We start from the raw sequence: 13929 nt of genomic DNA on the forward strand, positions 1-13929 counted from the left end.
TGTCTCAATAATATAGAAACAAGACATAAACGAATATGTGTTAACATGATTATAGTGTGGGGGAAAAAAGCTTACTAATCTTTTCTCTGCAAAGTTATTTCCAGTTTTAAACTTTGTTTCCATGACAACATAATGGTATAAACCATGTCATTGTTTTTAACTATTTACAACTGAAACAGTAATACATTTCAGGATAATTGAAACCCTATATTTTTTTAACAAAAGGAGGGAGTCAGCATAATTATTTTTTTGTTAATCAAAACACCTATGATGTTGACTGAGCTAAACTTGTATTGAACTCTGAATATTCATTTTAAATACTCAGACGTATGTGTCCCATTTCCCCAGTTGTCCCACTTTGTAATGCTGTAAATTGAACTCTCATCCCTTCATCTTTCATCTCTCATTGTTACTGCTTAATATTTAGACCGTATGAATGTGAGGCTGGTTGGTGGCAGCAGTCGCTGTGCTGGTAGAGTGGAGGTTCTTCATAGAGGTCAGTGGGGAACAGTGTGTGGTGATGACTGGGATATGGCTGATGCGGCAGTGGTGTGTAGAGAGCTGGACTGTGGAGAACCTGTAGATGCTCTGAGTGATGCTCATTTTGGACCAGGATCAGGACCAATCTGGCTAAGTTATGTCATGTGTACTGGATCAGAGTCTACACTGAAGAACTGTGGGTCAACAGGATGGGGTAAAAGCACCTGTGATCATAGTAGAGATGCTGGAGTCATTTGCTCAGGTAAAGTATTTTACATATTAAAATTCATATGCGCTTCCAGGTTGGCTTCTAATTTTTAAAGAAGTTTTAAAATGTTGACTTCAATAATAAATACATTTTATATTTATATTTGTTGTGGTTTTCTTTTGTGTTTTTACTTTATTCATTATAAGACTAAAAATAGAATGGCTTTGATGTACAAATCATTATCTTGAAGCCCCATAAATAAGCCATGCTTTTGTTGATCTGTGTTGTCTTATTTAGAAGTCCGGCTGGTTGGAGGTTCTCGCTGCTCTGGGAGGTTAGAGATACTTGATGATCAGTCGTGGGTTTCAGTGTGTGACGCTGCCTTTGACCAGCAGGATGCAGAGGTTGTGTGTAGAGAGCTGGACTGTGGGGCTCCTGTACAGGTGCTGGGAGAAGATGCTTTTGGCAAAGGAGACGCTCAGATGTGGACACAAGAGATTCAGTGCAGAGGAAATGAGTCTCAGATTCACCTCTGTCCAACATCACCGTTAGATGACAATAACTGTTCACATGAGCACAACATTGGTTTGCTGTGTACTGGTAACAGTTCAAAGTACAACAAAGCACATTTCATTTCATTTTATTATAAAAATTTAAATTTACAATAGCCTTTTCTCTTACATTCATAGACATAAGAAATGTGAGACTGGTAAATGGTAGCAGTCGCTGTGCTGGTAGAGTGGAGGTTCTTCATAGAGGTCAGTGGGGAACAGTGTGTGGTGCCGGTTGGGATTTGGCTGATGCTGCAGTGGTGTGTAGAGAGCTGGACTGTGGAGAACCTGTAGATGCTCTGTATGATGCTCATTTTGGACAAGGATCAAAACCGTTTTGGATGAAAAATGCAATGTGTTCTGGATCAGAGTCTACACTTAAGAAATGTGGATTCATACAACCAACTGATCTTGATGTGTGTATTAATAAGAGCGCTCAAGTCATTTGTTCAGGTAAGCTAAAGCTAAAAATCCTGTCTTAATGTACAAAACAATTGCACCAAAGCAGTCATAATTATTTTTTTGTGACCATTTTCCAGCTTGTTTTTGACAGCACAAACTGTTAAGGTCAGACTGTAATAATCAGAGACCTTGTTAAAAATAAAATTTAGAAGCTTGTTTCTAACTCTACATTCTAGTGTAATTCCCTGATAGGATTCATTCATAGACATTGTTGACATGAAAATGTTGAAATGTGGGTGGTCATGTAATGCATTTAGATGCATTTTTACAGTAAAAATAACTATACACTGTTTTGTATATGAGCTGTTTTTGTAGGTTACTTTCAAGTCCTTTTGGACTGGGAAAAAGTTTTGCTGACATTTAGAATATGTTTTCATAATAAATATCTTTTATTTCAGAAGATTAAGGAAAATATGATTTCTCGTTGATTGATATATTGATTATATGACTGACTCATTACTGAAGTTCTTTAACTTTAACTTTTGTTTTTTCCTGTGTTGTTCTTTCAGGAGTCCGGCTGGTTGGAGGTTCTCGCTGCTCTGGGAGGTTAGAGATACTTGATGATCAGTCGTGGGTTTCAGTGTGTGACTCTGCCTTTGACCAGCAGGATGCAGAGGTTGTGTGTAGAGAGCTGGACTGTGGGGCTCCTGTACAGGTGCTGGGAGAAGATGCTTTTGGCAAAGGAGACGCTCAGATGTGGACACAAGAGATTCAGTGCAGAGGAAATGAGTCTCAGATTCACTTCTGTCCAACATCACCATCACATGAAAACAACTGTTCTCATGAAAATGATGTTGGACTGGTGTGTGCAGGTTTGAGCCTTTTTTAAATAAACTGAAATCAAATTTAATGTTCCCAAAATCTACACTAAATATTAGTACATTTTATCATAATTTTTTTTCTCTTATTGTGATACTTCTTTCCTCATTCTTTCCTTTTGTCCATATGTCTTTACTACATCTTTATTTATTTTATAGACAATTTGAGAGTAAGGCTGGTTGGTGGTCACAGTCGCTGTGCTGGTAGAGTGGAGGTTCTTCATAGAGGTCAGTGGGGAACAGTGTGTGGTGAGACATGGGATATGGCTGATGCGGCAGTGGTGTGTAGAGAGCTGGACTGTGGAGAACCTGTAGATGCTCTGGGTGATGCTCATTTTGGACAAGGATCAGGACCAATCTGGACAAATCGCACGTTATGTTCGGGATCAGAATCTACACTGAAGAACTGTGGATCAGTAAATAGGAGGTTTTATGACTGTGATCATACTAAAGATGCAGGAGTAATCTGCTCAGGTAAATTGCTCCAAACCCTGCACTGTTTTTACATCACTGATAAATTCTTAAAGGGAAAGTTCAACCAAAAATAAAAAATCAGTCATCATTTACTTTGTGTCTTTTCAAATCTCTATGACTTTGTTCTGTAGAGCACACAATGTTTTTTTACTTTCATTATATTGAAAAGAGTACCAGGATATTCTGTAAAATTCCCCTTTTATGTTCCATAAAAATGAAAGTCATATGATATGGATTGACATGAGAGATTGAGTAATTTGACTATTTTACTCCTTTCACATTAATAAGTGGTGCTTTATGGTAGAACAATAATGACAAGAATTACACACCTTTAGATAAACAAAAGTTAAACGTTTCTTATCTCTTGCTACTTCAGGTGTCAGGCTTATTGGAAACTCCAGTTGTTCTGGGAGGTTAGAGATGCTTGATGATCAGTCGTGGGTTTCAGTGTGTGACGCTGCCTTTGACCAGCAGGATGCAGAGGTTGTGTGTAGAGAGCTGGACTGTGGGGCTCCTGTACAGGTGCTGGGAGAAGATGCTTTTGGCAAAGGAGACGCTCAGATGTGGACACAAGAGATTCAGTGCAGAGGAAATGAGTCTCAGATTCACTTCTGTTCAAGATCCTTACTCAAAAACAGCTGTTCACATTATAATTACCAGGGGCTGATCTGTGCTGGTGAGTTAAAAGAATATAGTAATATCATATATTTTTCTAATAGGATGCATCTCAGTCAGCTTCATATTTCACAGTCTGAATACTGACCAAGGAGCCAGACATTTTAAGGTCTGTCTCAATCACAAAATCCTTCAAGTTCACTGGAATGTTCGCTCCCTAAAAATCCCACAATGCACTTCAAAAACTAGATGCTCATTACATTCCCCTTAATGGAAATTCTGTTAAGTGCAAAACAAATCGCACAAACCAACACAATATCAACACAATTTCATCATGAGATGGGATGGAAGATTTGAAAAGACAAATCGTTATTTAATTATATGTCAGTATAAACATCAGTAGATAGTGAACAGCTTAGTTCATATTTATAATTAAAATGTGGCTAAAATGTTTCAGATATATATAACAACAATCAAAGTATATTTCATAACATACTTTAAACAGCATAAAAATGTCAGAAAGATGTTATGTGTGTTGTTAATAAATACCAGTGGTGATGTTTTATGACACAAGCACCTCATATCACCGGGAATTGAAAAATCAGTGTCCAAATGTGTAGTGAGCCAGTGTGCTTTACCAGTGCAGAATTTGTGCACACAATATACTGATACGCAAACTAGTGTGCTTACGGAGATGCACCCACAGTCTCTATCTGTATTTTCTGTCACTTAGATAAAAAGAATGTGAGGTTGGTTGGTGGCAACAGTCGCTGTGTTGGTAGAGTGGAGGTTCTTCATAGAGGTCAGTGGGGAATAGTGTGTGGTGGTTTCTGGGATATGGCTGAAGCTGCCGTGGTGTGTAGAGAGCTGGACTGTGGAGAACCTGTAGATGCTCTGGGTGATGCTCATTTTGGACAAGGATCAGGACCAATCTGGATGAATTTAGTCATGTGTACTGGATCAGAGTCAACACTGAAGAACTGTGGGTCAGCAGGATGGGGCGTACATGCCTGTACTCACAGTTATGATGCCGGTGTCATCTGTTCGGGTGAATAATTTATCTGATTGCCCATTCATTTGTTGTGACATAAAAAATATTTTGTTTGGAAAACTATTTGTATGTTTATTGTATTTAACTATTAAGCATTTGTTTTTGTCTACTGTGTGCACTGTCATTCCTGTAATATTAACAGGTCATCAAGCTTCCAGACTCGTTAATGGATCTCACCTGTGCTCTGGGAGATTAGAGATACTTGATGATCAGTCGTGGGTTTCAGTGTGTGACGCTGCCTTTGACCAGCAGGATGCAGAGGTTGTGTGTAGAGAGCTGGACTGTGGGGCTCCTGTACAGGTGCTCGGAGAAGATGCTTTTGGCAAAGGAGACGCTCAAATGTGGACACAAGAGATTCAGTGCAGAGGAAATGAATCTCAGATCTTATTTTGCTCAATTTCATTATCACACGAACAAAGCTGTACCAGTGACTATAATGTGGGCCTGATCTGTTCTGGTAAATTATAAATATTCAGTGTCTCTTTGTTTGAATTTAAAACAGTATATATTCTCTGTCAGCTGCATTATACTTTATTTTAACCTCTATGTTTTTTATTCAGGTTACACAGATGCTAAACTCATGAACGGTTCAAACTCCTGTTCTGGAAGAGTGGATCTTCGGTTCCTTAATGAATGGGGCTCAGTGTGTGATGCATGCTGGGATATGAGAGCTGCCAGTGTCCTCTGTAGACAGCTGAATTGTGGGATTGCTGTGTCTGTTGTGGGATCAGACTGGTTTGGAGAGGGAAGTGGTGAAATCTGGGCTGATGTGTTTGATTGTGACGGGAATGAAACAAAACTCTCAGAATGTTCCGTCTCTTCATGGAGTCGAGCTGAATGTTCTCATAGACAAGATGTTGGAGTCGTCTGCTCTGGTAAACTTATTTGACACTGAGAGCATTATTCTCTTTTTCACCATGTTATAACACAATTCTTATTTTAGTAAAACATGAGATCTTCTCCTCAGATTCTTCTCTGGCTGTTCATGACGGTCTGGTGCGGTTGTCTGGAGAGAGACAGTGTGAGGGGGAGCTGGAAGTTTCCATCCATCAGGTCTGGAGGAGAGTTCTGCTGGACTCCTGGAGTCTTACTGAATCCTCTGTGGTCTGCAGACAGCTGGGCTGTGGCTCTGTGCTGAACTTCTCCGGCTCCTCTTCATCCAGTCCTGAACACAGTCATGAGTGTGTGACGGGCTTCCAGTGCTCTGGGAGTGAAGCTCATCTGGGGAACTGCAGCTCTCCACAAACTCTCAACTGCAGCTCCACACAACAGCTGTCAATCACCTGCCTTGGTGAGAACAACAACATCTGGGCAGATTCTTCAGTTGTTAGTGATCAATAATGTGTTTTTCTCTCTCTGAATATCAGGTCGCGGGTCCATCAGGCTGGTGGGTTCTGGGGGAGACTGTGCAGGGAGGCTGGAGGTTTTTCACAGCGGCTCATGGGGGACAGTGTGTGATGACTCCTGGGATATTAAAGATGCCCATGTGGTGTGCAGACAGCTGCAGTGTGGAGTGGCCCTCAGTAACCAGCAGGTACCAGCCTGGTTTGGTCCTGGTTCTGGACCCATATGGCTGGATGAGGTGGAGTGTGAGGGGAATGAGACGTCCCTGTGGAACTGCTCTTCTCCAGGCTGGGGGAAACATGACTGTCAACACAAAGAGGATGTAGGAGTCGTGTGCTCAGGTAAACATTTCAGTGTTGTGAAAAATTGTTATTCAGTAACATTTAAAATCTAAAATATCTTCTGAGAATATCTAAAATTTTTCAGTTACACATACAGGGGTTTTACAGTGAAACTGAATCTGTGGTTTGAGACCACAATAATTCATTAGTATTGAAAAGGAGTAAGAGGATGCTTAGGTAGCTAGCTTGAAGCCAATGGGGCTGTCAGTAAAAACAGGTCCAGTCTAGTCACTCTGATGTTAAGGTCTTTATTTTCCTTCCAAATCAGGTATTGGATATGGGTGTGTATGTAGGGGTGTATGTGTCAGCGTGTGGTTTCTACAAGAACAGAAATACAATGTTTTAGTTCACAATAAACATAACATGGAATTCACAGGAAATAAAGTAATTTAAACAATACATTAAGCCATCTACTCATAATATAATCTCAAATACATATGTAAATAACTAAAGAACATGCCTAAGCAGGAAATACAGCAAAATAAACACATTTAGGATAAACTTAAGAAATACAGAATAATAGTTAAGTGTCAAACAAAAGCACTTACATGGTCAAATACACACACGCAGGGAAAACAAAGGAGAAAGAACTCAGTCCTCTGCACAGTGCATCCATGTGCACCAGAATGAAGGTGCTGTGGGCACAGGTGCAATTTATAAAGCCTGATAGTGTCCTAATTAGCTTGGATCAGGTGGGTGGAGCTAAAAGTTAATCGGAAAATTAACAAGCTAAGTGGGGTGTGGCACATACTTGGCACCTTAACACTTAGGGACACACAACTTCTCAACAAGTATGTTGTAGTCTATTATTATTAATATGGTGTAGTTTATTAGTAGACTCCTTTTGCAGCATCAATTTGTCTTGGGAATGACAGATATAAGTCCTTCATAGTGGCCAGAGGGATTTTGAGCCATTACACTTCCAGAACAATGGTCAGGTCACTATGTGATGCTGATGGAGGAAAACGTTTTTTGACTTGCTCCTCCAAAATGTGGCTCAAAAATATTTAGATCTGGTGACTGTTCAGGCTGTGTTCAACTTCACTTTCATGTTCATCATTTCATTCTGTCACAAGTCTTGCTGTATGTAGCATTATAATGCTGATACACGGCACAATGTGCTTCAGGGTACAATGCTTGAACCATTAGGTGCACATGGTCCTCCAGAATGGTTCGGTAGTCTTTGGCAGTGACGTGCCCATCAAACACAGTAGGGAATGCCATGATATTGCAGCCCAAGCCATCACTGATCCACCCCTGTACTTTACTCTGGGCACGCAACAGTCCGGGTGTTAAGCCTCTTTAGGGCTTCTCCACACTGTAACTCCCATGGATGTGGGAAAGACAACGAAGGTGGACAGTGAACTTACAATACATGTTTTACATTGTCCACAGTCCAATGAAACCGACATTTGGCATTGTCACGAGTGACCAAAGGTTTGGCTATAGCAGCCCGACCATGTGTTCCATGTGGAGCTCCCGACGAACAGTTTTGGTGGAAACAGGAGAGTTGAGGTGCGGATTTAATTCTGCAGTGAGTTAGGCAGCTGTGGTTTTATGTTTTTTTGGATACAATCCGGGATATCCTCATCCTAGTAGCTTTCTCATGTGTCGACAGTTACTCCTGTTGGATGTGGTTCGTCCTACGTGGTGGTTTACTACGGCTCTACAGCCGACATTATCCTGGATACCATAGCTCTCGATACACCACAAAGACTTGTTTTTCTAATCACAGATGAGCCAGCGAGATGCGCACCAACAATTTGTCCTCTTTTGAACTCTGATATGTCTCCCATTATGTTTTGTGGTTGCAATATTTTTATGTACAGCTGTGCTGTTGCTCTGCTAATTCAACCTTCTCACATTCTGCTCTTGCTGATGGAATTCAAAATCAGTGAAGATTGGCCACCAGATATATATACATATAGGCATATATAGGCATTAAACCTCCAGCACTTTATTGGCCAGTGTTTCAGTTTCATTGTCCAACCTCTGTATATATGTAATGTTACCTGAATGAGTTTGTGGTTGAAAAGAATACTGTAGGGCTGGATGAAATCAGAGGTTGTGTTCATGTTTCCATCTAGAGTTTAAAGAGATCAGGTTAACTGAGGGCTGTGAAGGGAATGTGGAGGTTTTCTACAATGGATCCTGGGGTAATGTGTGTGTAAACCAGATGGACAGAGACACAACGGGTCTGATCTGTCAAGAGCTGAACTGTGGAAGATCTGGTGCTTTTTCCGATTCTATCCCAAGACTGGAATCAGCTCGTAACTGGCTGGATAAAGTGAAATGTCGACCACATGATTCCAATCTGTGGCAGTGTCCATCTTCACCCTGGGGACAGAATGACTGTGGTGAAGATGAAGTGGCCCATATCACCTGCTCAGGTAAGACTGATTTCCATTGCAATTTCCATCTCTAAAAATACAACAATATTCAGTTAACATTATTGAGTATATAAACAAAATGTGTCTATATAATATTGAATTTACTTGTGATTACAGAACAGGAGAGTCATGAGTCCCCTAGAAGCTATTTGTCATGCTCCACATCTCCACATCAGAGACAGTGTTCAGGTAAGTTAATTTGATTTAGAAGAACATAAAAATCATAACAGCCATATATGTTGTATGTACTGTATGTGATTTAGTTCTGGGGAACCAAGAGAATTTAATATCACTCCACAGACATGCCCCACTGTAGGTGTTTCTGTCTTGACAACTCTGTTGGCCAATAATGTATCAACTTGGCTGTGATTTAGATCATGTTCCTCTCAGACTGAGTGGAGGTTTGGGCCGGTGCTCTGGGAGGCTGGAGGTGTATCATAACGCTGTGTGGGGTTCAGTCTGTGCTGATCTGTGGGACATCAGCGATGCTCAGGTGGTCTGCAGGCAGCTGGGTTGTGGAGCAGCACTGAGGGCTGATGGGAATTCAGTCTTTGGTGCTGGTGAAGGTGTTGTGTGGCTGAACAGAGTCGAGTGCAGAGGGAATGAGATTCACCTGTGGGACTGTCCTCTCTCCTTGAAGAACCACACTGACTGCTCCCACAAAGAGCACGCTGGACTCACCTGTGCAAGTCAGAGCAAAACACTGACCAATATTATTCATTTTTAAATTGTTTAAGTGGTAATAATATTTGGCTTTTTCCAATGTGTTTTTGTCTGTTTTGCCAGATTTGTCTGTGTCCACTACTCCTGCCACAACAACATCAGCTTCTCCTCCAGTTTCTCAGACAGTGCGCTCAACATCAGTCACTCCTCCACAAACTCCTCCAGTGTCTCTCTTTGTGCTTGTGGTTGTACTGGGAGTTTTGCTCTTACTGCTCTTAGTGCCACTGCTTATACTGATTCAGCAGAACAGAGTGATGAGGAGAGGTAGGAGAGATCCAGAGACTGTCATATTGTGTCTTATTCAGTGTGTGATCAGTCATGTGTTGTGAACTGACAGCAGGTTTGTCTGTCTACACTCACAGCTCTCTCTAAGAGGAGACACAGGACGACGACTGAGGCTGTTTATGAGGAGATTCATCACAGACCCAGTAATAGACACAGTGTTTTCACTCAGAGGGGTGAGTAAATGTTATAGTGCTTGATTTGTCGTGATCATCAGACTCATCACTGAATTCAGCGGAGTAAGAGGAGTAAATCACAGATTCATCTCTGTGACCTTGTTTGTGTGATGATTAAGGGTTAGTGTTATATTTAGGTGTGAGTCAATGTTAGAGTCAAGAAGGAATGGATTTCCTTAAATTAGTATGAGCTGAACTTGAAGATGGCGCCACAGATGGCTGCCTTGTTTTGGAGCTCCTCAGTGTTTGTTTTTATTGATTGTTTGTCATTTATTGTTTGTTTGTCCTGTCTTCAGTCAACTTTTAACTATAACTTTCATGAGAGACAAACAGCTGGACATTAGACAATGCACACCCCCCAATAACTCGGCTCTCTGTGCCAACCTCCATCTGTCAGTGGATCACCAACTTCCTGACAGACAGGCAGCAGCTAGTGAGGCTGGGAAAATTCACATCCAACACTTGCACAATCAGCACTGATGCTCCACAAGGATGTGTGTTCTCCTCATTACTCTTCTCCCTCTACACAAATGACTTCACCTCTACTGATCCCTCTGTTAAGCTCCTGAAGTTTGCAGACGGCACCACAGTCATCAGCCTCATCCAGGATGGTGATGAATCTGCATACAGAAGAGATGTTCTGGTAAGTCACAACAACCTTGACCTGAACATGCTCAAAACAGTGGAGATAATATTGGACTTCATTAGGAACATCCCAGGACTCCCCTCCCTTACCATCATGAACAGCACTTTGGCCTCGTGGTTCCTGGGCTCTACCATCTCTTCAGGACCTGAAGTGGGAGTTCCAGATAGACTTCGCCAGCTGAGGAAGTTCATCTTTCCACAGGAGCTGCTTAGCCAGTTTTATTCAGCCGTCTGTTCTATGCACTTCAGTAGTTGTCTGGTTTAGTTCAGCTACCAAATCAGAAGCCATCAGAAGACTACAATGGACAGTCCGGACTGCTGAAATGATTATTTCCCACCCTCCAGGACCCACAGACTCCACTCATGCTGGCCATAACCTCTTTGCACTGTTGCCGTCCGGCTGGCGATTCAGAACGATCTAGGCACTAGAAAATCTAGGCTTAGGAACAGCTTCTTCCCACAGGCCATCTCCCTCCTGAACAGTTAAATGCCTCATAAGGCCTCTCTTAGTGCAAAACTCCCACTGTTTAGTGAAATATTTATTTATTAACCATAATACTGTTAACTGTAAATATGTTAATATCTGTAAATATGCCTAATCTGTGTCTTATACCTTTCAAATTTTATATGTGTCTTATTGTTGTATTTATATGTGTGCACTGGAAGCTTCATTTACAAGAAAAATTCCTTGTGTGTGTGTGTGTGTGCAAGCACACTTGGCAATTAAGCTCTTTCTGATTTCTGATTCTGAAATGATCCAAAGCATATGGGGGTTTTAGCTGATTTGTGATTGTGAACATGTATCTGATAGTTCTGCTCCTTCCTAACAGGAAGTGTCCGTTCTACCGAACAGCATTCTGGGTATGAAGATGCTGATGAGCTTCTTTCAGGTTAGAGGACTGAAATATAATAATGTTACCCGCTACACAGAAAAGTATGTATGTTTGTTAAATTAAACACATTAAGATAAAAAAAGTTATCTTAGCAGTATTTAATAATAATATGCAATAATATGTATGTACTGTATAGTAATAATAGTATGTGCTGTATGTATGTTGGTATTTATGTATGTGTTTATTTTTTTTTCACATCAAAATCTGCAGTAGGAGTCACAGCTGACTACTATAATGACGTCAGCACCACTGAAGGCCCAACAGGTCAGTGACTGATCACAGAAATTCACTTCATTTAATTATCTATTTGGCCTGTGAATTAGTTTCTGTTTATTCTCTCTTTTCTATTAAATTATTTAGAAAAGCAACAAAACACATCAGAGAATTATGATGATGTAATCAATGCTGAACAGAGACATCATGATACAGGTTTATTTCTTTCAATTATTTTTTTAGGTCTTAACACAATACATATATATCATTTTTCATTATTTTGTTTAGCAGAAAACTATGATGATGTCGTCATTGTACGACAGTTCTTCAATGATAAAGCAGGTGTGGGTTTCAATTATACACTTATTAGAACAGGGTTTATTTTCTTATTTATTTGTCAAATTATAGTAGCATGTAAAGTATGAAGACTTTTTGCATGTAATTAATAATAGACACATTTATATTAGAGGGTGTTCAGGAGGAGTATGATGATGTGAAGAATGTCGGGGAATATATGAGTGACATATCTGGTACGTTATTGACACTTTTTTTTACTGAATAATTTTGGTGTAGCCCTTATAATAGCTTAATATTATAAATTTCTCTTGTTCTGTTGTCTCAAAAGCTAATTTAAATGGACTGAAAACATTGTGTTCATTATAATACTTTTTAAATCATGTTGATACATGAATTTGCTCTTGTTTTTTTAATAGACTATGATGATGTGGGGGAGGAGCCAGGAAAACAAGGAGGGACTTTATAACTCAAACCACACCCACTGCAGCAAAATCAGTTTTCAGTTTTTAAGTGGTCTGCAGAGTTTAGGTGTTTAATATCCTATATACAGTATGTTTTAGCTGTATGTTTTATGTTGCACTTTGTATTCAAATCTTCAAATTCAGCTATAATTTCTGAGAAAAAAAACAATGCATTGCTTTCAAAATATTCGATTTTTTTAGTTTTTCCAGACCATGCTTTTTTCTTTTTCTTTTTTGCTATTTCTCTGAATTGATACATTTCTATCATGTAGCCTTAGAAATTTGAAGGGGGAAAAAATCTTTAACTTTAAGCCTCCACCACAACAGTTTTTAACATTTCACAGCACCTTCAACTTATAAAAATAAAACTCCTCTTAAATGCAGACCCACTGCTGGCGGACTTTTATATTTTGCTAAAAGTTGTTGGAATTTACTTTGGGAAATATGTTAACAAACAGCAGCTGTGAGCAATTATCAGAAAAGCATGTTCACTTAATGTCCTGCAGGAGTTTCTGACAGTCAGAAAGTAACACATGGCATGAACTCTGAGCTTAAATCTTCATTGTTTATAACAGAGCTTTTTAATATACTGTATAGAGCAGGGATAGGCAACTCCGGTCCTGGAGGGCCACTGTCCTGCAGAGTTTAGCTACAACCCTAATTAAACACACCTGAACAAGGCAATCAGTGTTTTCAGGATTACTAGATAGATACAGGCAGGTGAGTTTTTATCAGGGCTGAAGCTAAACTCTGCAGGACAGTGGCCCTCCAGGACCGGAGTTGCCTATCCCTGGTATAGAGACTGTGTGTTTCATGTATTTGTTTTAGATTTGCTTAATTGTTGTTTTGAATTGATGTCTATATTTTCTATTAAAGGATTAAATCAGACTGACTATGTGCATGGAAATTTTATTTTATTTTGGGGAGGAAATTGGGAAGGCTGATAATATTTATTTCAACACATTGTGTTTTTTTGTACTGAAAAAGAAAAAAAATCAATACATTTCTGTGATATAGTTCTGTTTTTTTTAATTCACAAATTGTCGTTTGCTGTGTAAATGCTTTCCTAGCCTATTATTAACACCCAGTGCTCCTCAAGCCAGGGTAGTTGTCAGTGTTTGTCATCTCTTGTCAGACTTTGTGTTTCCCACATTGACTCTCATGACAGCTGGACTTTGTCAGCACTTTATCATGTGTGTGTCTCCTCAGTAAAGTGTCTCTGTAAAGTAGAGGAGGATTCCTGTTCAGTTAAAGGGCCAAACAGTTTCTGTCAAAATATTTAATGTAAGTAGAGTTCAGTGTTTAACTTGATTCCTTCCTCCTTTCAGATTTCTTACTGGTTTTATTTATTTATATATTTAACAAGCAGAAAAAAGAAATGTTAAAGTCACGGGCAAAGTTGAGATTTTTATGGACTCTTATAGTTAAACAGCTCCAGAGGGACCACGCAAAAAGAGCTATCAAAGAGATTATCAAACAAGTTGAACAATTAAAAAAGAAGATAA

General features: G+C 39.8%; 1 protein-coding gene across 1 annotated transcript; it reads left to right on the plus strand.

Annotated features, from left to right (window-relative positions):
• Nucleotides 1-531: 531 nt before the first annotated feature.
• On the plus strand, nucleotides 532-10825 carry LOC311081434 (scavenger receptor cysteine-rich type 1 protein M130-like; the record flags this gene model as incomplete). The annotated part of the gene is made up of 14 exons (XM_084111971.1): nucleotides 532-742; nucleotides 1378-1467; nucleotides 4426-4656; nucleotides 4802-5116; nucleotides 5220-5534; nucleotides 5627-5950; nucleotides 6027-6344; nucleotides 8432-8734; nucleotides 8852-8923; nucleotides 9109-9423; nucleotides 9521-9721; nucleotides 9820-9915; nucleotides 10035-10054; nucleotides 10313-10825. 14 exons carry the CDS (start codon nucleotides 532-534, stop codon nucleotides 10823-10825), a joined length of 3324 nt encoding a protein of 1107 aa, XP_083968097.1.
• Between the last annotated feature and the right edge of the window lie 3104 nt (nucleotides 10826-13929).

The sequence above is a fragment of the Abramis brama genome (genome assembly GCF_963993115.1).
Source record: "Abramis brama genome assembly, chromosome: 4".
Taxonomy (NCBI): domain Eukaryota; kingdom Metazoa; phylum Chordata; class Actinopteri; order Cypriniformes; family Leuciscidae; genus Abramis; species Abramis brama.